This window comes from Drosophila virilis, chromosome 2 (genome assembly GCF_030788295.1).
Source record: "Drosophila virilis strain 15010-1051.87 chromosome 2, Dvir_AGI_RSII-ME, whole genome shotgun sequence".
In the NCBI taxonomy this organism is placed as follows: Eukaryota; Metazoa; Arthropoda; class Insecta; order Diptera; family Drosophilidae; genus Drosophila; species Drosophila virilis.
The window spans coordinates 16,720,290-16,744,925 of NC_091544.1; the positions used below are offsets into that span (position 1 = coordinate 16,720,290).

Below are 24,636 nucleotides of genomic sequence, written 5' to 3' on the forward strand. Positions count from 1 at the left end.
ATTAGCTGCCTTTCGTTTGGTTTTCGGGTTCGAATCCTCACCAGATTGTGGCAAAGAATGTTTGTCTTAACTTAAAAGTCTATGATAAATGTAAGTTTATAAACCATATTCTTTAATAATATAGACAATGACCTACTTAAGGAGACAAGCCGTGTCAGATCTAAATAGGTTCGAGCCTTGAAGTTCATGGTTAATGGGGAAAATTTTCTAAGAAGCTGAGCATAGATACAATTATACAATAATAATAATAATAACAATGATAATAATACTGTACAATAAAGGGTTTGTACAAAGATGTTTACTGCTGCAGTTAACTAAATACTCTCATATTTGGGATTTTGAAGAAACATTGTCAATTGTGCATTTAAGGCATAATTAAATGATGCGTATGACGTGGATCTAGGTCTTTGCTCTACGTCAACCGTCAAGCAGCTAAATTACGATCATATATATATATATTGGACAAAGTTATTTAAGCACGACATTGTGAATGTTGTCTGAAAGTATTATGAAATGCAGACTATGCCCGATATTGAAATGTAATTGCAGAACTAAGCTCAGATCTAATTGTGAAGACTGAACTAATACAAATATTTATTTATATACTTATTGATCATACGAAAGTTAAAAATGATTAATACATGACTGAAAAATAGATAAAAACAGAAAACACAAATTGATAATAAAACATAGTAAATAAATATTTTAAATACTCAAGGAATAATTCATATTTGCATTCACACACTTTTATCCTGATGTTAAGTTAATGTTACAGATACTAAAACCTGAATGCCGCAGCTAAGATTTTACTACAAAGCAATTGGATTTGAATGTGTTAGACATTTTTAGTTCTTCTTAAGCTGCATGTCCAACTGCATGACATAGTTATGGTATCCTGTGCCTTGAGTTGTTCATTAAGATTCAGCGCCATGTTGTTTAATAAGTTACCTTTGCGATATGTCGCCGTCAGACGGCGCAGACGTCGCCTCTTTATCAGTTTATTACTTGGCAAACTTTTCATTTTAATATCATTCGCATTTGCGCAATGCAATCGCCTTAAAGTTGTTGTTGTTGTTGCTGCAGTTGAGCGACTTTTAATTTTGAACGCCTTCGTGGCGAGACCTGAACAAATCGGGTTGGCTGGCTGCTTGACTGACTGCCGCGATGATAAATGTGCACCGGTTTTGAAGGCGTCACAGCAATGCGACAAGCTATGCCCCTGCTCCCAGCCTGCACTTTGTTTGTAACTGAACTCTTCGTGCAAGTCAAAGTCAAGGGGAGACAGAGAGATAGACAGAGAGAGAGAGAGAGAGAGAGAGAGAGAGTGAGAGAGAGAGAGAGAAAGGCAGAACAGCAGAGAGAAACTTTCACTCTGCACTCTGGTGCGCTTCTGCACACTCTCTTTATCGGACTCTCTCTCTCCCTCTCTCCCTCTCTCTCTATCTCTCTCTCTCTATTGTTGTGATTCACAACAAAAAAATCGATGGAGCTAAAATTGCCGGTTTCTGGGCTTTTAGCCGCCCTGCGCTGGCAAATGCCCACCCCAAATGGTTGTTTGCGTAAATTTTGCCGCCCGTTTTTTATGAATGAATATAAAAATCGTAGCATACTTAACAGCGCGCCTGCGTTGCCACCCCCCACTGTGTGTGTACGCGCTCGTGTGTGTGTGTGTGTGTGTGCATGCATGTGCGACATTGAGCTGTGACGAAAGCCACCGTGTCCTTGACTCCGCGGCACTTCAACAACAGGTGGACTTTTTTCTAACGCCGGTTATTTTGTCCCCAACGTTGTGCTATTGTAGTACACTCTGACGCAGGAAAAGCCATGAAAATGATGCGGCCCATAAATTTTCATTAGGTGTATGTAAGCTGCCAATTGTACTTAGTAACTAAAAATAAACCGGCTCGAAACGAAGCAAATCGAATGGGAAGCAGTACCAAGAGTATTACATACCCAATCGAACGACACCAGAGAAGCTTTATGCAATAAAGTTTTAAATATTTCAGATATAAAAAATCTTGCACAGGCTAAAAACTAAAATTAAATTTTGATTTTTGTGTAAAAAGATTACTTTAGTGGCGTGCCTAAAATAACAAAATTAAGAGAACTCAACAAAGCTTTGATTTTCATTATACAATATTTATTTATTTATTGATTTTTAATTAAAATTTAAGCTAATTGCTTTTTCAATATTATGAAACACCTACAAACAATTAATTAATTAAAAACCCACAAAAATTGTTTTAATATAATTCTAATTATAAAGTTCCAAAGAGTTAAAAGGAACATCCTGAATCTAGAAAAGCTTATTCAATATTATGCAATAACTTAACACAAAAATTTATTAAGTGTTGTAAAGGCTTAGAATAAACATTTTAAATTTAACCTTCAATTTGCTAACAAGGTTAGTATGACCAAAAAAAATATACATATATAAAAGCGATAGACATACATCGATAAAATAAGGCATATAAGACAAAACCAGACGGTCAGACAGAGTAACGACAGTAAGGGAAGGGAATGGTCGAGAAAAAAGATAAAAGTGTTACGGATCGAGAATAATAATAAATAAAATAACCAACCAATGAATTTGAAATTGAACCTTTTGCCTTGAAAAAACATTATTTAAAAAATCATAAGTAAAATATAGTTGTTTTGGTTTAAGCCAAGCTCAATCAACAATGCTGTTTAGTTTTGACTGTTAAATATTATTAAATTATATTCTATTGAGTACACAATAAGATATTTATAAAAATAATAATTTCAAATAGTAATTAAAAATTGCATCCAATAGTTTTATTTTGCAACTGCTGGCAACTAATTGTCTTAGAATATGAGTACGCTGTGTGAACGCTTTTAACTGAAATCCCCTCACATTGTGGATGGCGAAATTAGTTAAAAATAGTCAGCGACACGTCGTGGCTGCCGCCGGCCGCATCTGATGATTAAGCGGGCCCCCATGAAATTATTAACTTGTTTTCGTGGCTGGCAACAGATGTTGCCATTTTTGGAGCTGCGACCCAATGAAACCGCAATTAAGCACAAATCACAAAGTTTGCCCAAAATTGGTTAAGACTTAAGCAACAAACAAGAGAATAGCGACGGCGACAACAATAACCACAGCTAAAGGGAGAAACAAGAGAAGCAACAAAATGCCCCAAAATTTGTGGTGCCTACTTTTGACCAAATTTGGTTGAACGTTTATCGCTCGATTTTGGGTTTTTGTTATTGGGCTTTTGTGAATTGTATTGTATAATATACTTGTATAGCTCGTACCCGTACCACATCCAAAAGCTTTTTGTCTCTTGACCCGTTTTTCTTCTTGCTTGTATGTGTTGTTTTTGCCTTTAAGCCACACGAATTTATTGTGTATATTCGTTGCCAAAGCAAATAAAATGCTTGGATTTTATGAATTTAAGCACTTGACATTTCATTTCGGCCAGACTCATGAGCATGTCATGTGACTAACGCTTAAGTATCAAGAATCAAGAGCGAGCCATATAAAACTAGCAAAAAAAATGTTTTCTGTTGTGAAATTTTTGGGAACTTTTTTTTTTCTACTATTTTTACCCTTTTGTAATTTCGGAGACATATCTACCACATCGATTATATATATTTCATTTTATTACAATATAGTATAAACTCATATACATTTAGCCGAGTTGATATAGTCCATCTGATTCTATGCGAACTGATTAGTTTTAAAGATATCGACATTTAAATTAATAATAGGGTTGGAAAAGAAGACAGAAAGATGATAGAAGGTGTTTGTTTCAGACAGCCTTTTAATCTTTCAACTCCACTATAGAAATGTAACAGAAGATATGCAAAGGCACAAGCAGCCTTGAATCCAATCAATCGATACAGTAGTGACCCATATGACTGAACCCTCTTCTTCCAACACCAAATGAGAATTTATATACTATTCTAGAAGCTACATGTTACGTTTGGTGACTCTAGCTCTTATTATTTACCAAAACTACCCAAAAAACAGGATGTCGTTATCGATTTTTATCGATTACTTGGAAACAGGGCAAATGATAGATTATTGGAAACAAACTCGATCTGCGCAGGCACTAGGAGCACCTACATCTAAAATCTCTCTAGCTCTTATAGGTTGTGATATCCTAGACCGACTCGAATATTGGTGCTGAACAAGAATATATATACTTTATGGGGTCGGAAACTCTTTCCTCCTACAATATACCCTTTTTATACAAGTTTAATGGGTTCAGGGCTTAACAATCTAATCCTTTAAGTATTCAAATACAAATTTTATAATAAAAATAATATTTTAAATATAAATAAATAGAAACATTTTGACTCTCATATACTGTGCACGCAAATTGTTTTGATTTTTTCTTTAAACTTTCAAATCTGTTAAACTAATTTTAGATGTTTGTACGCTTCAGCAAAGATTTTCACTTAGTATCAAATGCATTAAATTTGATTAATTTGATCGCATTACGAAAGTGTTTTTCTACGTGTTCAACATTAATTTGCCGTGTGATTTTTGTTTGCAACATTTTTAATGCCAAAAGTCTGGAATGGGGAAATATCTAAAATGCAACTTGGCGGACCGAAAAAGAAATTTCGTGTTTTGGCCAACAAAAATTAAAAGCAAAAGCCAAAACGAAAAAAAGAAGGCCAAAACTATTTGAAGTTATTTTCGCCACTTGGCCTGACACTCGTCTGTGTCATTGTTCCATGTGTGTGCTGCTGCTTTTGTTGTTGTTGTTGTTGTTGGAGTATGGCTGTAAAGTGTTCGCCTGTCGCTTTCATTATGCATCCAGCGAACAATGTAGGCGTATTTTGATTATGATAAACTGGCGAATTATGTTGTCACTTTGCATTTTTCATATAGAATGAAATTATTTTGTATATATGCGCGATGCACTGCGACTTCGTTTTCCTACTGCTGCTGCTTCTTCCAGATCTTGCCGTTGTTGTTGTTGTTATTGTGCTTGTCGCGTCGCCTCTTAAAGATATTTACATGTCGTGGCATTTGAAGGGATTTATGTCGCCCCAAACTCGCCCGACTCTCTGTCAACCCGCGACTTTGGGCTATGAAAAATGACAAGCAACTAGAGAATTGGGGAATTCTACAAGTATTAGCCAGAGGAGCAACACTTTTGGACAGCCAAATAACAAAAAAAAAAAAAAGAAAATAAAATAAAAAGAATAATAATAAAAAAAAAAAATTTTGGTTGAGTTTTTTGCGATTTGTTTGGCTTAGCGACGCGTTAACAGCGCATCTAAAAGATATAAGAACCAAAATCAAATACAGATATGAATATTTCGTGTGTACATCTTTGCCCAATTTTATATGCTGCCGACTAAATTTAAAACATGCGCAGCTATTTATAACGTTTCACGTAATGAATATTAGCTGTTGATAATAAACAAAATGCTTTTCCACAAGGTATTTACGCGGCTGACGTCGCCAAGTTCAGCCGAAAGATTCGCGAATACGCAAACAACAACAATGACGTAGTAGCCGCTGCTCCTTCAGAGACACGAAAATCCCACCCACACCATTGCGGCCACATGAGCAAAAAAACAAATAAACAGATTCTAACTATAGTGTACCGTTCAGTCTGGAGCGTCTAAATTTAGATGGGGTATACAGTATTTGCAATTATCGGAGCACGTCATGGATTTTTTGGACGAATTTAGTTTAGTTTTCGGGTCCTATAAATAGCCGACTGCTAAATGGGGCACTAAATCAATAAAAATACAAACGAAATCAAAAGTTCAACAGTACGTGACACACTTCAGATCAGTCGAAGATACAGCACAGCCACAGCTACAGCAACAAATGCACATGCGGATACAGATACAAAAGTATCTTTGGGATGTGTTCCGTTTGTGGGGGAGGCGGGCGTTGAACAGCGCTGCGAACATAAAAATTACAAGCAGATACTCGGAACGGGGCATACCAAAAATTAATGGCAACAACGCGTCGCAAACACGACAAAAAATTTGTTTCTCTCTGTGTGTATCTGACGGTTTTCACCGCTTTCTGGCCAGGCCCATTGTCAAATGGAAAAGCATTAGCCAGCCATATGGAGCACGGGGGAAAATTAATGATGTAACTTGGCGCTGCGGAAGTGTGTCATGGATTTTAAGTAGAAGATGCCGCTACCTCCAAAATGTTGTCAAAATGCCGTTCAAAGCGCCTTCCATCGCCAGCGAGTTGCCTTTTAATCAAATGATATACGTACGGACGTATAGCTGAGTATCTATAGGTATATTAAGCATGCATATATATATATATATATATATATATATATATATATATATATATGTATATATGTACATACATATCCATGCCTAACTAAATTTAGCCGCCTGGCATACATAGATACAAATGTATCTATGTACTGTAGCCCGATTGACGCACAATGTGACGCTATCATATGCTTATCGATATCTCTTTAGCTGTAACTGTATTTCCAACTCCAACTGTTTCTCGGCCTGTGACGTGCATTGGCAACTGATAAGCGATAAGCTTTGCCTGCGAAACGTAACCAGATTTGCCAATTCATTGTGAAAATAGAGGAAAACTCATTGTATCCATGCAGTGGCTAGAGATACTATAGCCCCATTTAGGTGATCATCAATCGAAATACATTATGGCGGGGTATTCAAAATAAAAAAAATAAATAAATATATTGTAGCACATTCTATATATGCACCTCTTAAGAATTCGTATGTGTGAAACGGAAAAGCAGCGCATTCAGCGCATTTGTCACATTATCTAATTATAAAAGATTGAAAGTCAAAAATAAAACCTGAAATGTTGAAGTTTGCATACACTTATTTGTTGCTTAATTAAAATGAATAACTATAGTTTTTATTCAATCATAAATAATGTTTGAAAAAAACTTGTGGGAAATTAAAAATATGCTTAAATGCCTAAAAATAATTTCACCTTGAGGGTGTTCTGTAGATACCAAAGTATCTTTGAAAATTGTCATTATACGTTAGCCATATTTTATATGATTTTTTGCAATCCCCTAGAATGAAGGGTTATGGTCAAACACCTCTTTTCCAGTTTGGAAAACCAAAAGGGATCCAGTTAATTCTCAAAATATAAAAGTATCTATGAATGTACTAAGATACTCTTGTCAAAAGTTAATTATCAGATTATAAAAGTATATGAATATAAAATAAATGAAGCTAACATAATTTATAGTTAAGCTTCCAAACATTTAATTTATAAAAAAGCTAGCATACTCTTTGTCCAGGGTATTCAAATGAAATCAACTATTTTGCGCACAGAGACGACAACATTTTTGTGCTATAAACTATAAACGGCATTTAGTGGGATTAACTTTTTGTGGCCATCGTTGTCATATAAATATCTACACATTTCTGTGTGCGGCTCGTAAATAAAGTCATTAAAGTGGAATCCAAAGCATCCCAGAAAATCGAGAAATTCACAGAACGAATTAAATTAAATATAAAACTAAGAAAACGAAATGCATTTTCATTTGGCTACAAAAGTGTTGTCATTATAGTTCGTGCACAAATGCACACAAAATCATTTGCCAATCATTGGCATCAGCTATTTTTAGTGAACGTTGAACGTCATTAGGATTTCCTGAAATTACCTTGACCGACGCGCAAGACGATGCCCAAATAGAACACATAACTATAATTAGATCGGCACAATCAGCACACCTCCATCTGTCCATTCATCTGTTCACATGTACGTGAGCATCTAAAAGCGAGTCGAGCTGATTAAGCGCCCCCAGAATTTATGAACTTGACGTGCGAAATTCTATTTGTAATTATTTTTCTACTTGCACGCGGCGCCTTTCACGTCATATCAGCCCGAACTATAAACAGATGGATCTATACAGATAGTCAGGCAATTGTTTACATGCATCATGCCTGGGCAGAGCAAGTGAGAGAGGGAGAGAGAGAGAGAGAGTGAGCGAGGAGCCTTAGTACAAGGGGGAGCGTGGTTCAGCGTAATTCCAATTTAGGCATGATGCCCGCCCTCAGATGCTTGCCAGGTTCTACGCTGTGGCACACGCTCTCAAAAATACATTGACCAGCTGATTGGCAGTCTGTATTATTTTGATAGGGTATTACACCTCTGCCAGTGTAGCATGACTTTAGCATGCAATGGGTAGCGCCTTTCTAAGCAAAGTATCTGATTACGTATATAGATATTTGATGATATATTTGATGACAACGACAAGAGAAGATCGGAAATTATATTGTTATATATGTAACTTTGCAAGTGTTAGAAATGATTTGATCTACCTCAATGAATACGAGTTATTTATGCCTTGAACTTTTCACATATATTTATTTAAAGTATTTTTATTTTTAAGTTACCACCCAGCATAAAATATTATAATGTATTCTATAAGACATTACGATTTCGTTGATTTATCTTTCCCGTTTGACAGCCTGAACGATTAGATCAACTAATCGAAGCAACAATACTATATATTTTTTAGTAAGGGTATTTAAAATTCAGTATCCACATTTAGACTTTCTCGTTTGTTTTTTGTTCACACCATCGCTACTTGCCTTTTTTTCGTGTACGTATGCAAAAATATTAAAGAAAAAAAGAACAACAAGATAATTATGAATTTTTGTTGTGTGTTTTTTGGCTAAACATGTTCATTAAAATTTATTTAAATTTAGTGGAATGAGGCACGCGTTTTATATTTAGAAGATTGCCATGGCCTCACAATTGCAACACATACGAGAGACGAGGGTCTGTGATAGTTAGAGACCTAACATACATTACTCAAGGGGGCAGTTCAAAGAAATCGGTGCACTCATCAACAATTTTCATGCCGGACATTTTTGGCGCAATTTGTTGACCCACTTTCACTTTAGCGCCGAGTGCCGAGTGCCGAACGGCTTATGCCTATTTTGGCATGCTCATACATTATTTATGAATATTCATGTTTTTATGCCAAAAATAATCACAATTCACAATTAGACAAAGAGTCAACAAACAACAGCTGCCTGCCAGTGGGAGGCGATAAATACTCTGGCAGACAGATTGGCTCAGCTTTCGAATTGACAGACCAAAAGAAACTATTTAAATAAGCAAAAAATATAAATATAATAAACTTATATGTATTATTCTTTAAATTTTATCAGATTTAAATTCCACTTATGGGCAACTAAATTCAGAACTGTTATTAAAATACTTTGCGAATTATGCTCAGAGCTAAGATAAAGAAAAGAAAACCGAATTAATGAAATGTACATTTGATCTTCATAAACACCCAACTTTCGTCTTTCTTTGAGCCATTAATAATAAATAATAAAAGTCGAAAAGTGGTTGATCTTTAAAAAAAATGGTATCTTCCTTTTTTGAGTAACTAGAAATTGTTACTATTATGTATTGTTGTATATGTATTTTAGGCTTACAACCATCAAGAAGGTAAAAAGATTTCAAAACCAAAAGCTATGATAACACACAGATATTTCCAAAATTAGCCATCCGCATTCGCAAAGGAAATTGAGTCGAGGGGAAAGGGTAAGGCTCCGAGAGTTTTAAATACGAATTCGCCAAATTTGTATTCCGTGTAGGCTTTTAGCTTTGAAATCTTCTATTATTGTGCACTAAATAGTCAGGTTGACATTCGTGTTGTCGATCATTAATAAATAATTAAATAACATTTTGTTAGAATAAAATAACATATTATTATCTTATTATTTATCGACATATTCTCTACATATATGGACCACTATATCATTTAGCTGTCATAAAAACGATCGGTCGAAAAGTGGATTCTTGTATCTCAAAATATTTTGTTTTCCAAGATATTTTCATAAAACTCAGCATTAACGAGCTTCACTTTTCTCATGCATCTGTAAAACCGTACGGCAAATGCCTGCAAGGGCATTTAATCACCAGTGTGCCGAATATATCCTTAACTGATCGTTTATTCTTATATATATTTTGGTTAATATTTTATTATCAGCCACAATTTAGTTAAATATCACAAATTTATTGGTATATTATATATTATAAAACTTTTATTTTATTTCTATGCAAACATTTTTATAAATATAACAAAAGATTTCAGAAAATTCTCACCTTTTGTAATTTATTGCGCTGGCCCAATTCGACCAATGGAAATTTTCCTTTAATTTGACTGTTCAAATTGTTAATTTGTGTTTGAGTTGTTGCTGCTGTTCTATTTTCTGATGACTGGAGCAATTTACGGCAACATGCCAAGCCCATAAAACATATTATGATGCTCATAAATTATCCATATATATTATAATATATATAAGTTTAACACAACATTTTATATTTATATGAATTTTACACAAGAACGAGTGCATAAAAATGCAAAACTGTGCATAGATACATGTACATATATATTTCGAAAGACTTTAAATATGAAATTTAAGCATTATAGAAACGGTCGCCACAGCTAAAGAATATAATATGTGTCTTTTAAATATATGTATATATATATATATATACAAATGCCTAGGTGTATTTGAGTATACATAAATGTATTCACACCTCGATGGAGTGGCTCGACAACTCGCTGAATGACAACGCCCACTGGCCAATGGCTTATAGCCTTATAGCATTGGCTTATGGCTATATAGCCCATATAGCCTCTCCAATTTGAAGTTGACTTGCGTAATGCGCAGCTGGCATCTGGCAAATAAAATGCTTAACAATCAAATAAGCATGGCGATTAAAGGGGGCCAGTAGTCCGGTCCCGGGGGAAGCGGGGCATCTACAAAGCGCCTATTGGCAGCGGGCTAGCAACAAAACAATTGTCGAGAGGGCAGACTCAACCAATAATAACAAGTGGCAGCACGCAAAAGTATCTCATAGATTTAAAATTGTGCGAGCGAGATAGCGCATTGGCAATGCAATCGAAGCTAAGGTATGCGACAGTCAATACGCTTTTAATTGCGGCCTACACGTCGCACGCTCGAGACTCGCTGCCCTAACAAGAGTCTCAGCCTGGCCACCATTTATGGCAATGCGGACCTTGTTGGGGTATCTGTAGAAAACGTGAATGTGTTTAAGTGTCGTGGTGAGGCGGAAGGTGCGCTGCAGCGGGGAGCAGCACAGTTTGGCATTGGTGTTCGCTGTGTCTACCTCTCTCTGTCTATTTGAATGTTTGCTTGTTTTATTTGTATTTATTTTGTTTGATTTTGAGGCGCGTGCCATGTGTCATGCAACTTGCGACTTGCGACTTGCGACTTGTGACTATCTAACGCCTCTGCCTCATCAACAACATCCAAAGGCGAACGTCGACGCCGTCTCCCCACTGACCCACGCACAAGCAACAGCAGCAACAGCAGCAGCAGCAACAACAACAACAACTCAGCAAAGTTCTCGACGAGAGATAACACGACATAGAAAGCCCACACGACACACACACAATTGGCATATGGGCAGATATATATATATATATACACACATTTGACTAGATGCGCGCACAATGCTGCACATATGATTAGAAACACAAGTGTGAGCAGATTGTGCATTCACTAATTACGCTGTTTGATTTGTGTGTCACAATACCAGGTCGATGGGCCTTAACATTATCTCTCTTCGTTATCTACAGTACTGTATTCCTCATTTATGCTTGTTGAAAACATGTTGGGCGCCAGCAAAAAATAAATGATATGTATGTCCTATAAATACGATTTATACGTGTTTCTTACATTTAGTTTTACAAAAGTAATTCAAAATTTGTTATCATTCCAAAGAAAAGTTTCACGTTGAGCGCCATCAAAATAACTTCAATGTCATTATATTAATTTAGTTGCATTATATCCAATTCAAGCAATCATAAAATTCATTTCAAACTTTTATAAATAAAATAGATAAAATACACGGATCATATTTTTCTAAAGTAATATATTACAATTTACTTATATTTGATGTATATTCTTCTTCCACTAACCTCAATTTATAAAATAATTTATTTTATCTTTCATCTTTTTGGTTTTCTTACATATTTCGAAATATAGTTATTTAAAATCAGCCTTATAGATGTTTATTGTTAGTAAGTGCACGTTGGGCGCCAGAGGCACCGAACTGGTATCTGTTGTATAAAATGGATAAAAATGAATAAAACTATTAATATATAGTTTCTACATTCCCCATTAATATGCATCAATATTTCTTCCGAGATATAACACACTTTCACACACTGCAGCCATGTAAAATATATTTAGCAAATGCTATTTATAGGATACGCCCTCTGCTATTTCTGCGTATTTCACGCCAATTCAAGTTTATTTATAAACAATCAAGTGAGTGCAGCAGCACTTGTCGAATGGCTAAACCTTATCAAAGTCTTACGAATTTCTATTGAATTGCGTAGTGCTGTGCTTTGCACTTATATTAATGTGTACTTTTGTTGTCTGCCATGGCAAACTTCAATTAGTTTGCTAATGCGACAACAACAGCAACAACTAGAGGGGCATAAATGAGTGTTAGCAAATTTATGAATGTTTATTAGTGCGCTGGGTGCGCTGCCAATTGAGGAAGAGGTGCAGCCAATAGCCTCAGCCCCAGCCCCAGCCACAGTCTCAATCTCGGACTTGGCTCCCATTTGATTTGCCTGTGCGCACAGCTCAGTCATGTCCATCTTTGGCTTTACATCAGCAATTGGTACGCAAATTGACAAGTCAGTCATCAACCAAAAATCATTTTATACGCGGCTCTCAACGTCGCGACGTTGAGTTTTTTAATACCCTGCAGTTACAATATGGCGAAAAAAACTAGAGTATGATATGGAACATCTGCAGAATTTATCTTGTCAATAAAAATATATGAATGCGAAAGCCTGATTGATACTTAAAAACGGGCTTATAGAACTCTGAAACCTTCTGCATTAACCAAACCTTAAGGTTCAAACAAATTGGTTTTTGAATTACGCAATCTATTTTTGAATGCACAAAGCGAATACAAAAGTAGCCCTTGATTTTACTAGTTTTGTCTGCTTATAAATGCTTATAATTCTCAAGTGGTTCTAGCAAATCTAGAAACTAAAAAAGGCAGTTGCAAGAGATTACGGTTCACAATAAATTAGATTAACAGGGTATCTGCTAGCCAAACACTTGCAAGTTAAACATTCTTTACTTGTATTTATTTTCAGTTTAAGGGGGCGCTCGCGTTCGCGCGAATCTCAAATAAATAGTCGTGGGTGTTTTGTGCGCGAGGGGCTGGGCCCGGAAAACTCTGAAAGCTATAACACCGATAAATGAGGCACTTGCAGCTTGAATTGTTTTGCAGTTGTTTATGGCCAAGCAGTAGCTGATAGATTGCAGCATCTATTTATGGCCAAGTTGAAGGCGACGACGTCATAAAAATGTTCTGTCTGAATGGATACGTTATTTTTGGTCCACTGGCGTAATGAGTTTTCATTTTCACTAGACACACACACACACACACACACACACACACACACACACACAAGCACAAACAGACAGAGAGACAGACAGAGAGACAAACAGACTGGCAGAGCGCGCATTGATGTCTACAGGTGGCAGGTGCTGCCCTGCGCTGTGGCGCCCCCGCCAACCCCTTGTGGCACACACCTTTCCGTTGGTAGCCCAAATAAACAATTACACGTAATGTGCACATCATGTGAAGGCTTTTAAAAATAGTCCTTGACGTTGTGCTTTGGCTTTGTTTTGCATTTTTCGCGCGCGCGCTTGTGTGTGTATGTTGGCCCAAACTTTAACAAATGAGGCAAAGTTCTATTTTTAGCATATATCGCCGTATCTGTATTTGCATCTGTATCTGTATCTGTGCCAATTGTATGTATAGATGTATCTACCAGATAACGGCACGTAATTCCGCGCCGTCTGTTAGGAAAACTTTGCCGACGTCAAAAGTTGCCAATTGTATAGCGTTTATTTTTAGGTCATGGCGTGCTGCTCAGCTACGACCGTTTCTGGGTTGTGTTATGGTTCAGATTAGCCGGCGGGCCGGCCGGCTAGCTGACTGGTTGGCTGGTTGGCTGGCTGGGTCACGGTCAGCTCGATGTACACTCCCAATTGCACTTTGCGGGCTCATAATGCTCAAAAGCAACTTGTAAATAAATTACATTTGAAATTTCACATTTCGGTTGAGCTTTTTGCTCGCTGGCAGCCTTTCAATAATTTCGCGCTAAATGTTTGTTTTGGTTTCTTTTGTTGCTATTTTGTTTATGTGGCATTTTGTTTATGTTTCGTTTTTGCAACAATGCGGAATGCGCTTCGTTCCTTTGTTGTGATGTGCTGCAACCTTGTCCTTAGCACATGAAAACTGTTTTCGTTTACTGTCGCCGCCGAGGCAAAAATGTGCGAGCTGAAATATTTGGCAAATATGCCAAGAAGGGGGCATGGAAATGTTTTATGCGGCATGGAAATTTGACAAGCGCTGTCATGATGCATAAATAAAATGAAAACGCGGAACTGTTTACATTCAGCACTGAGTGAGCGACAGGGAATACAACAATTTGAAAATGAAGATTAAACTTGAATAATTTTATATTGAAAATTTACCTTGACAACGCAGCTTAAAACTATCTCAATGTACGAATAGCTCAGGGTTCTTTAAAATCTTTAAATACTTTTAATAACAAAATTCTCTTTGAATTTAAAGAAAGTTCGTGAAATCGAAAAAAAATTGATATGATGCTTTGTTAAGGCAAGGTAAGTTTTGTATAAGCTAACCAAGACTTTTCAACTTCTGGCTTATGATTGAAACTTTCATGAAACGCAATTTCCAAAGAGAATCCCAACTAATAGATAATATATATATAATAGTCAGTTATGCATTGTCGAATTCTGCATAAAATCCAACTAGGCTTTCTATGTTGACCATATTGATTCAGCACAAACACAACACGCCCCGTTCTTTACTTTGTACTTCCTTGACCCAACCAAGCGCAAATACCTCAATTTCCGGCTACGTTTTCCTTGACCCAGCCACCCAACTAAAAATTTAAAAATACTCCTCGGATACGATCTAAACAAATCCGGCAGCTCGCAGCAGACTTTCCATAAATGGTCAAGTGAATCATTTGTTTAAATTTTTTTTGGCGGTGGCTCCTTCGTTGTGTTTACGTAGAGCGTTGATGACGTATTTTGGGAAATCATAACACTACACACACAAGCACAATCACACACACACACGCACACGTACAAACACAGAGAAAACGTCGATTGGGGTACCTGTTGTCTTATTTTTGCCTCAAAGCCCCCTTTGATGAGAGAGCGTTGCTGAGAGAGATCGCTAAAGAAAACTCACCTCACCTCACTCAATTACACAGACATACACATACATGCAAAGCGTGACTGACAAACGGGCCTGGCAAACTGTTGATTGGCTGCTCTGCGCGTGCGCCGTGAAAATGGCTGCAACCGTAGGGAGGCAACGAGCCATACGATTGGATACGCCAGCCGACCGGCTGCTAGCGAGTGTGCAACTGTTCGTATGTGTGTGTGCGTGTGTGTGCTGTTACGTGCGAATTCCCCACGCTGGCGCTCAGTGCTCTCAACACGCTTTCGATTCGATATCGAATTTGCTGCCGCTTAGCTTTGGGGCGCGTGCCAGCTGCTGCCAAGTAGGGGCAATGTCTCTGGCTATGTATGCGTCCCTCTTGCGCTCTCGCTCTCCCTCTTGCTCTCTCTCTCTCTCTCTTTCTCTTTCGCTGCTAGCTGTACGTGTGCGCCGCTATGCCAATGTTGAGTTTCATTCATAAAAACTGAAAGAGGGCGCATCTCGTGCCTCAGTTGTGTTCGAACAAGCAAACGCGACGGTTTGAAAACTTAGCAGCAACAGCTGAAAGAAAATTCTAATAAAATAAATTTAAACGGCAACATATACAAAACACAACTACACACAAACTGATATATACATATATATCTATATATATATATATAATATATATATCACTGTAGAATATACCAAAACAAATATTGTGCTAATAAAAGTGTCATTGAAAATTGTGCACGAATACAAAAATCAATTTGCTTGCTTGAATAAAAGCAAAAGAAAAAGAAACAAGAAAAGCGAAAAGCAAAAAGCGAAAAGAGAGTGAAAGGATATTTTGCTGCAAAAACCTCAAACCCCTGCGTGCTCCCTTCAACAAATTTAATGAATGAAAAGCTCTGTGCCCCGCCGCAGCGCAGTAAACTGTGACGTACGCAAAAAGCATACACAAATACAATTACAGTCGAAGCTACACCTTAAGGCTCTAGCCCGAAAGATGTTAGCTTAGAGGCGACGTAGAAACCCATATTGATTTTACGTAGCCAGTGGCAAACATTTCAGTGAACAGTCTGTGTAAAGTGTAGAGAGTGTGGCAAGTGTGTGTGCTTGTGGGTGTTAGTGTGTGTGAGGCAGCAATCCCTAGGATTGCGCTAAACTAAAGAGAAAACTACCTTTGAATTCTTCAGCACGTGCCATTGCGATCCAGGTGATTAATTAGTGTTAAATATATACTTTGTCTATGCCAAAGAAATTAAATCAAATAATTATAAGCTAAAAATATATGCTTAGCATCTGTTGATTTTATCTGCTGAACTGATTTTTTTAGTTTAGAGGAAGTCATAAAATAAAACGCTTGTCCACATATTTAATATATGAACTTAATTATTATTTTTATCACTTTTTTATTTAACTTTTGTATAGAGAAAAGTTTTGGTGTGGTCAATTTCTGCTGTGGCAGCGAATTAAGTTGAGAACTTAATTATAATCCGACTCAAGTAGATATAGTCAACGATTTTTATTGTGGCAAACAAATCTGTGCAAAAAAAAATCAAGTTTATAATTTAATATACTTTTAATATTTGAAATACATATTTTTGCTGCACACATTTTCTAGTTAGTTTGTCAATAAATTCGTTTATTTATAATCAATAAATAAGTAAGGTGTGCTGTCTTTTTTTTCAAATATATTTCAATACAAGCTTCTGGGTTAGTTTATATGCTTCACAGTCGTCTTAAATTTATAACTTCAGATTTATTTATGCACAAGAGCAAAAGAATACAGAAAAGGCTAAAATATCAGCTTGAAATCAAGAGCGCGATAAATCTAAAGCAAAGTAGAAAATCTTGTTTAAAATCAATTATGGTTTGTCTAGATGCTAAATAATAAGTTGAGCACAAGCCGTTTTTTTAGTTTTAAAATTTTACACATTTATTCTATTTAATAACAAAAAGCAACTATTATTAAATAAAATAAAATAAGAATCTGACTCAGTGGGCACTAATTAATAATAATTGTGCAAAGACAGACCCTTTTAATGTTGTTATTGTCATAAGATATTTATTCTAAATACTCAATTCGGAGACCTGATACAAGTTTTTATAAGGTTTTAGCTTAATGTAAAAGTTGGCAACACATTTCCATTGTATGCAACTTAGAGTGCTTTTCACCAATAGAGTCTGACTTGTTGACTTGGTTAATATGTCAGAATTATAGCTAAATATTCCGATTTCGACACATGTCTTTATACAGAGTGCAGTATATGTTTTTCACACTCTTCCTGATCTTATACACTATACGATCTTTGCAACTATTGCAATTTTGTAAGATTTAAACCATGCGAATAATGCATAAATTCATTTAACGCATAATAAAAATTTCTGCACGTCATTTGACAGCGGTGCAAAGAAATGCCAGCAGAGGAGATCACACCTGAAAGGCAGGCAGCCACAACTATCTAGCTGCAATTGCAAGAATGTGTATCTACAATTCTCTAGCTATATAGATATGTATATATCTGTGCATCATCACACGCATCAGCAGTTTTTGTAATTAAATTATTGTCATTGCACTTTGCGCTTAATTTGAATAGCGCGAGCACAACAACAAGTTTTGTTTACAATTTAATGGCACATCTTAGCAGGCCGCCACCCGCCACCCGCCCCGCTGCCGTCGCTGCCGTCGACAGCTGCTAAAAGTGTTGGGCCAGCTAATCCGGCCCCAAAGCACAAGACGCGTTAACAGACACGAAAGAATACGAAAATAAAAAAGGCAAAAGAAAAGTGTGTATAAAAAGAAAAACAATTAGCAAAATGATTTACACGCAGCCTCCCATGTCCAGCGACAGCAACAACAACAACAAAAACGGCGAGCTCCTCAAAAATTAATTTTTCAATTTTCCCAGTTTTCATTTTGTGCATTTTACAAACAATTTTTCTTTCAGGCTTTTGCCTCTTTGTTGTTGATGTTTTTTTTTTTTTTATGTGTATTTAACCAAATAATTATGACATCAAAACAAAATACCGACGGCACGCCGAAGAGTCGCTTAACACTCTGCCAGCCAAATGGCACTTTGACACCAACAAAAGCCAGTGGCTTCCATTGGCCACTGTGGGATGTGCGGCTGTGTGTTGCTCGTCAATGTCGCTGGGATTCGGATTGGGATTGGGATTGGGATTGGGATTGGGTAGCGGCCAAGCCAAACAAGTCGGCGGCGACGCACGATCAACTAAGTGCTCACTAAAATGATTTTAAAGACTTATAAAAATACGCATCAATGTTGTTTTTACATGTGTGTATACCCTGTAAAGCAGCGCAGTGTGTAGGCCAAGCGTTTGGTTGGCTTTAGACGAGCTTGAACCCTTCACGTTTGCTTTTGGCTTATAACATTTTATTTAGGCAGTTTTAATTCTAATATTTTAATTGATATGATTTTTTTTTTTATATAATAAAGTATCAATACTTTTCTACTTTATCAAGAAAAACAGTTTCTAAAATCAAGATTTTTTTATTAATAATAAATTTATTTGAGTTATTTGTTATTACATTTTTTAGTTTTGACTTAATTTACCTAAGTTCTTATAAATTTATATCTTATTTAGTTTAATTAACAATTCGCTCAAACATCGACCCTTGACATATTCACAAGTTGCTTTTAGGGTACAAGATAATCTGTATTTTTTAATGATGTACAATTTTTTTTTTAAATTAACTTAACACATTATTTAAAAACTTATTAACCAATTTTTTTTATCAATATGTTCTGTGCATTATTTTGAAAGCACATATATATTTTATTTTTAATTGCAATTACATAAATATTTAATTAGTTACTTTCATAAATTTTCTCATATTAATTATAATTTTGATTTAGTTTAATTTACAACTAGCTCACGTAATGTCCCTTCACATATTTGCAACTTGCGTATAGGGTGCAATATATTCGAGCTGTTGCCGAAGTGCCTGCGGCTTTTTATTTTCATTAATTGTTCTCATGAGGAAAACACAACAGCAACAGCAACAACGGCAACAACAACAACATGCTCAGTCGAAGCTGTTGGCATGAAAAGTGTGACAAAGTGTTACGCATGCAAAGACGGCGTCGGCAAAAGATACATTTTCCATGTTGCAGTTGTTGTTGTTGTTGTTGTTGTTGTTGCTGTTGCTGTTGCACTGCTTAACTTGTTGGCTGGTTCAGTTGTCCGAGCCGCTGCCCGCTGCGTGAATGATGGACTTTGTCTTTGTCTCCTGCATCTGCCAGCTCTCTGATATGGCAGCGAGTTGTTGCGCCTCACTGTTGCATCTGTGGCGCGTCCGTGTCGCATGCGAGTTGCATGTTTGTATCTATGTAGCTGCCAGATACTTTTACTGCACGTCTTTTGCATTTTGACTAATGACGCCGCCTCTCAAGGCGTTTCTCCAATTTCTTTTTCTGTTAATAACCAGCAACAACAACAACAACATCAACAACAACACAGCCAAATACCAATTCTTGTTGCTGTTAATTGTTGTTTGGCCTTTTGCTGTAGCTTGGACGCTTTTTGCCCAAGGTTATAATGTGTGTGTGATATAAAATCTTAGAGCTCTTTATGCAAATCTCTTGCTGCCTGTCATTGCATAAGACATCATATAACAACAACAATAACAACAATAAAATAAATGCTATGTACATAAAATAATAGCCAAAAACAACAGATTGCATTTATTTTTGGAGCCGCTAAGTAGCCAAGTCGATAAGGTCGTAACTTAATCCTCAATGAGGGGTCTTCATAAATACCTAAAAGCAACAATAAACACACACACGCACACACACACACACAACGCACCCGAAGATGCATTGAAATTTGTCTGTCTCGGAGTGTGGGTCAGCGCCAAGATCGGGCTCCACTTGCCAAGCCAAACAAATTGGCGCCCATCTATCGAATTGTTAACACTCGAAGAGCAGAACCCCAAATGAAACTGTGCGGAACCAGTCGGACACACAACAGCAACCGGTTTGGCAAAACTTAATTAAAATAATATCAACATAACAATTTTTATTTTATTTTTGTTGTTGCCGTTGCCATTGCCGTTGTTGTTGTTGTTGTTGTTGTTGTTGTTGCTCGTACCTTTCTTTCTTCCTCATCGAGCTCATGAGGCTCGAAGCTGTGTGCCAATATTCATTCATGGCAAAAATCTTGAACGCGACTCGATCCGTCTAAGGCGACTAAGACGGCGACTACTATACGAAAATGCTATGCAAAATTATGCAGAGTGAAAGAAACGGGCAACAGACATACAAGACTTACTATACATATAACTTTATATGTGTTTTATACAGTATTAACTAACTAAGACGAACTTCATTAGGAATAAGATTCTCCAAAAGAATACAGTTTTACTTGCTGCGGTTTTCAATTGGATCTTAATTTGAAATTTGATAACAGTAGACACTATATGAATTATTATTTTTATTATTATTTTCTGTAGATTTCAGTCTAAACACATTTAAATTTTCATTATTTGGCTAACTAAAGCAATTGGATGCTAGTTCAAGCTTTGCGTAATGCTAGGGCTGACTGGACTTGGGATTCGTGGGGATAGTCGGCTTGCAAGAGATATAAGAAAAACGTTAACTTTTTTCCTAGCAAGCAGCACTTGGCCAAGATGGACTGTAGTAGGCCAGCTTTAAATGTAAATGTCTGCGGCACGAACAACCGCAGCAACAACAACAGCGACAACAACTTGAACGTTCGCAGCTTCGCTTCGCTTTTTTTTTTTTATATTTTTGAAGGGAGTGTCAATTGTTAGCCAAGTTATTAAGCGCACAAGAAGAAGCTGATGCCGTAGCTGGCCAAGATCAGAGCCCAGATTGAGAAGGCAGCCGACGGACCAGTTCGACTCAGTTCAGTTGAGCTGATGCCCCGCAAAGCGAAAAAATAAAAATAAAATAAAAACAAACACCGTTCGAGATGTGAATGATTCATGTGGCACTCGTATTCAGATACAAATCTTTGATCGACTGTAAAAATTATTGACTGCGGCGCATAATTTTATGAATGAATGAAACAACAACAGCTACAACAACAAAAGGCAGTCACAGCAGCAGCAAAAAAAAAACACAGCACGCGCTTCCATTGTAGCTGTAGATGTATCTGTATCTGTATCTGTAGCTCTGGCTGTGGCTGTGGCTGTAGCTGTAGCTGTATCTATAGCTTTGTGTATGTGTGCGTATCTTCAATGTAATTTCACTGCTTCGCTCGCTCGCTGCTTGTCTCGTCTCGTCTCGAGTGCACTTTGCCACGGAAATTATGCGTGAAATCAAATGTAAATAAAAAAGCAAAAGTGCCAAAAGAGCTCCAACCAGCTGGAGACGAGAGGCAGCCCCGGCATTTGGGTTAGCAATTGGTGGCAACTGTCTGTCGGCTTCGCGGCGGGCACGGTAGTTATTTTGGCGCATAGCTGCCTGTCAACACGAGTGCACTTGTAATGCAAATCAACGCGGTCAAGTCGAGCTGCGACGCACTCAAAGATGACGCCACAATCGCCACAAGATTCACTCTCAGATGCCAGCGCAGGCTGGAGCTGGAAATGTTGTTGGCGTCCGTGTCGCCAGTCAAATCCATGCTGTTTGCCAAATTATAAGCCAAGTTTATGGCATATGAGCGGCATTTAATTGCGCTTGCGCAACTAAGTATTTGCTGCTTAGTTTTTTTGCGTTGACCATTGCGTAAGGTCAACACTTGACCCGCTGCATTGTGACCCAGTTGCCGGAGGTGGGCAGCTGTGGGAAAGCCACATGTTCTACTTCTCACTGTCCACTTAAGCGTTTTTTAATCGATTTTAATTTAATTGCTTAGCTGCCGTGGCGTGGGCGCAGTTCCAGCTGCTAAAAACGAAAGTCTAACAACGAACAACCTTAACAACAACAGCAACAACAGCGACAAGATGCGACAATTTGTGGCAAATTAAATTGTTTTGTGGTTCATAAATTGTTGTCAACGTCTGCGTGTTATGCAATTGAACAGCTGTCATGGCAAATCAATTAAAATTGTGGCTAAAAATCGACCTGAAATTTATAGTCGCACGATTTTCGGTGTCGACACCACCCGCTGCGCCAGACTCTAATATTGCGTTTTTTATTTTTATTTTTTATTTTCATTTTGTTTTTATGTGCGCCAAAACGCACAGTTCATAACGAATTGAAACAGGCGACAAGTTGTATGTAAACCGATCGGTTTATGTGTCTAATTAAGCTGAAGCTGTGAAAATTGCAATTAATTGAGCAATCAGTAAAATTGTGTTAGATTTGTAAGGCGCTCTTAAACGATACTTTAGCTAATTTATAAACAATATAAAATACTAAGAGTAATCTCTCTCGCTTTTCGAATTGCCCAGAGATATGTAAATACTTGCGTAAATATATAAATATAGATATATATATTGTATATATATATATATATATATATATATATATATATTTTTTTTTTAATATATATATATATATATTTTTTTTTTCAATAGCCCAAAGATCTCGATCTCATAATTAACTTTATATATGAGATATATATATAAATACATGCGAATTCTTACACATTTTTTTTTAATTTGCTTAAGATTTTATTGCTAAACGTTAAAAATAAAAGAGTAGAATAAATCTTGAGAATATATCAATTCTTAATTAACTTTAACTTTAGTCTACAACATTTTTATAATTTTTAAATATTATATAGAAATTTATTGTATTTTTGTCAATTTATTTATTTGAACATATTTTTTAATCAAATACTTTGCTCCATTTGTATTTTTTAGGCGGCGTAGCCCCTGGAACTCCATCAGCGGCCATGATCATGGAAGGGCTTGAAACCCTGGTGGCGCCAACGCATCACGCATTCCTGCTCACCGAAACGGCCGCTGCGGCCCACTTCAATGTGCTGAGCTTTGACACGTGCCTGTTCAAGACCAGCACGGCGCAGAGCAGCAGCCCCTCGGCAGCCAGTTACCTGAGCGCCGCACAGTTTGGCGGTGGCAGCGGCTTAGGCGCCGCCAGCAGCAGCTCAACTGTTGCCAGCAACAGCGGACAAACGTTGCTACACTACACGACAGCGGCCAGTCACAATCACAACAACAGCAACAACAACAACAATAGCAACAACAACAACTCGGTGCTGCGAGCACGCAATCAGACAGCCACACCCACACAGGGCGGCAGTCCAGGCAACGTGGCAGCGCAGCCAATTGCCGGCAGCGCAGCAGCCGCCAGCAGCGGACGCAGCTCGGCCTCACATCTCAGCCTGCTTAACACCAGCCAACAGAGTCCCGTAACGGCCACAGAGCACGGCGTCGCCGTTGAGGCCAAGCAGCTGATTGAGGCCTTGCCCGGCGATCTTAACACGCCGGTAACCACCTCCAGCGATATACCCTCATTCTTTGGGCCATCCACAGTGGTAGAACCGCCGCCAATTACTGGTAAGTACGGCAGTTAACAAGTGGGCGTCATTCTAACTTAAATATATCTATAGCTAAAAACGTACAAATATGTTTAAGTCTAAATTGACATAGTTCATATTTGCAGACCAGCTTTGCTGGAAGCCCAGTTCGCATAGGTTAAGCCTTCCGAAATAAATTATCTATGTGATATGGCTAAGCTGCAGATGAGCTATATGCTAATATATGCTAACATGGGCTATTGCAGAAATATTATATATTATGTGCAATCATATCATACAGTGTTCTGATCAAAGGTCGCATAGGTACAAAATATATATGTATACTTTGTGCACCCTATAACTATGCTCGCGTAGGTCGGAAATACAGTTCTTATGATGAATGCAGGACAAACAGGTTGACATAGCTGACACAGCCTAATCGTAAGGGTATGAAGTGAAACACTGCGATATTTTGCTTTTGGTGTTTCTTTATCTGAGCGCTGTGCTAATGGATGCAGCTGCCACATGCTGCAGTTGCAGTCTCCAAAAAGACTCCACAGACTCTAAATATGCAACTAATCCGTTGTCAGGCTTAAGTCGCTGCATAAATCAGCCTCAGCCGGAGCCAGAAAGCTATCCAGCAACTGCAGTCTTTAGTTTGTGCTCTCGCTCCCTCCCTCTCTCTCTCTCTCTCTCTCTCTCTCTATGTCTTTGTACTCTTATTTGTCTCTTTTTTAACACTCATTCTGCGCAGAAAACAAGTTCAAAATCAAAAGGCAAACATTCAAATTTCAAGTACCAATTTTATTTAAAAATTTTGTTTTGTGATTTCTTTTCTTAATTATGGACCATGTTAAGAGTCGCTGAAGAGCTTGACATATATATGTATATGTATATGTATATACATGTGTATATGTGTATTTTTTCAATTTTATTTTTTGCCTCGCATTAATAAAAATTTTGACATTTAATGGCTATATCTCTATATGGACTCATTA

The 24,636-nt window shown here is 37.3% G+C and overlaps 1 protein-coding gene across 1 annotated transcript in view; it reads left to right on the forward strand.

The window, feature by feature from the left end:
* sr (stripe) overlaps positions 1-24,636 on the forward strand; it is a 55,528-nt gene that overhangs the window by 25,364 nt on the left and 5,528 nt on the right. The window contains exon 4 of the mRNA XM_070207690.1: positions 23,022-23,678. Coding sequence (XP_070063791.1) covers positions 23,022-23,678 — 657 coding nt within the window. The remainder of the gene's footprint in view (positions 1-23,021; positions 23,679-24,636) is intronic.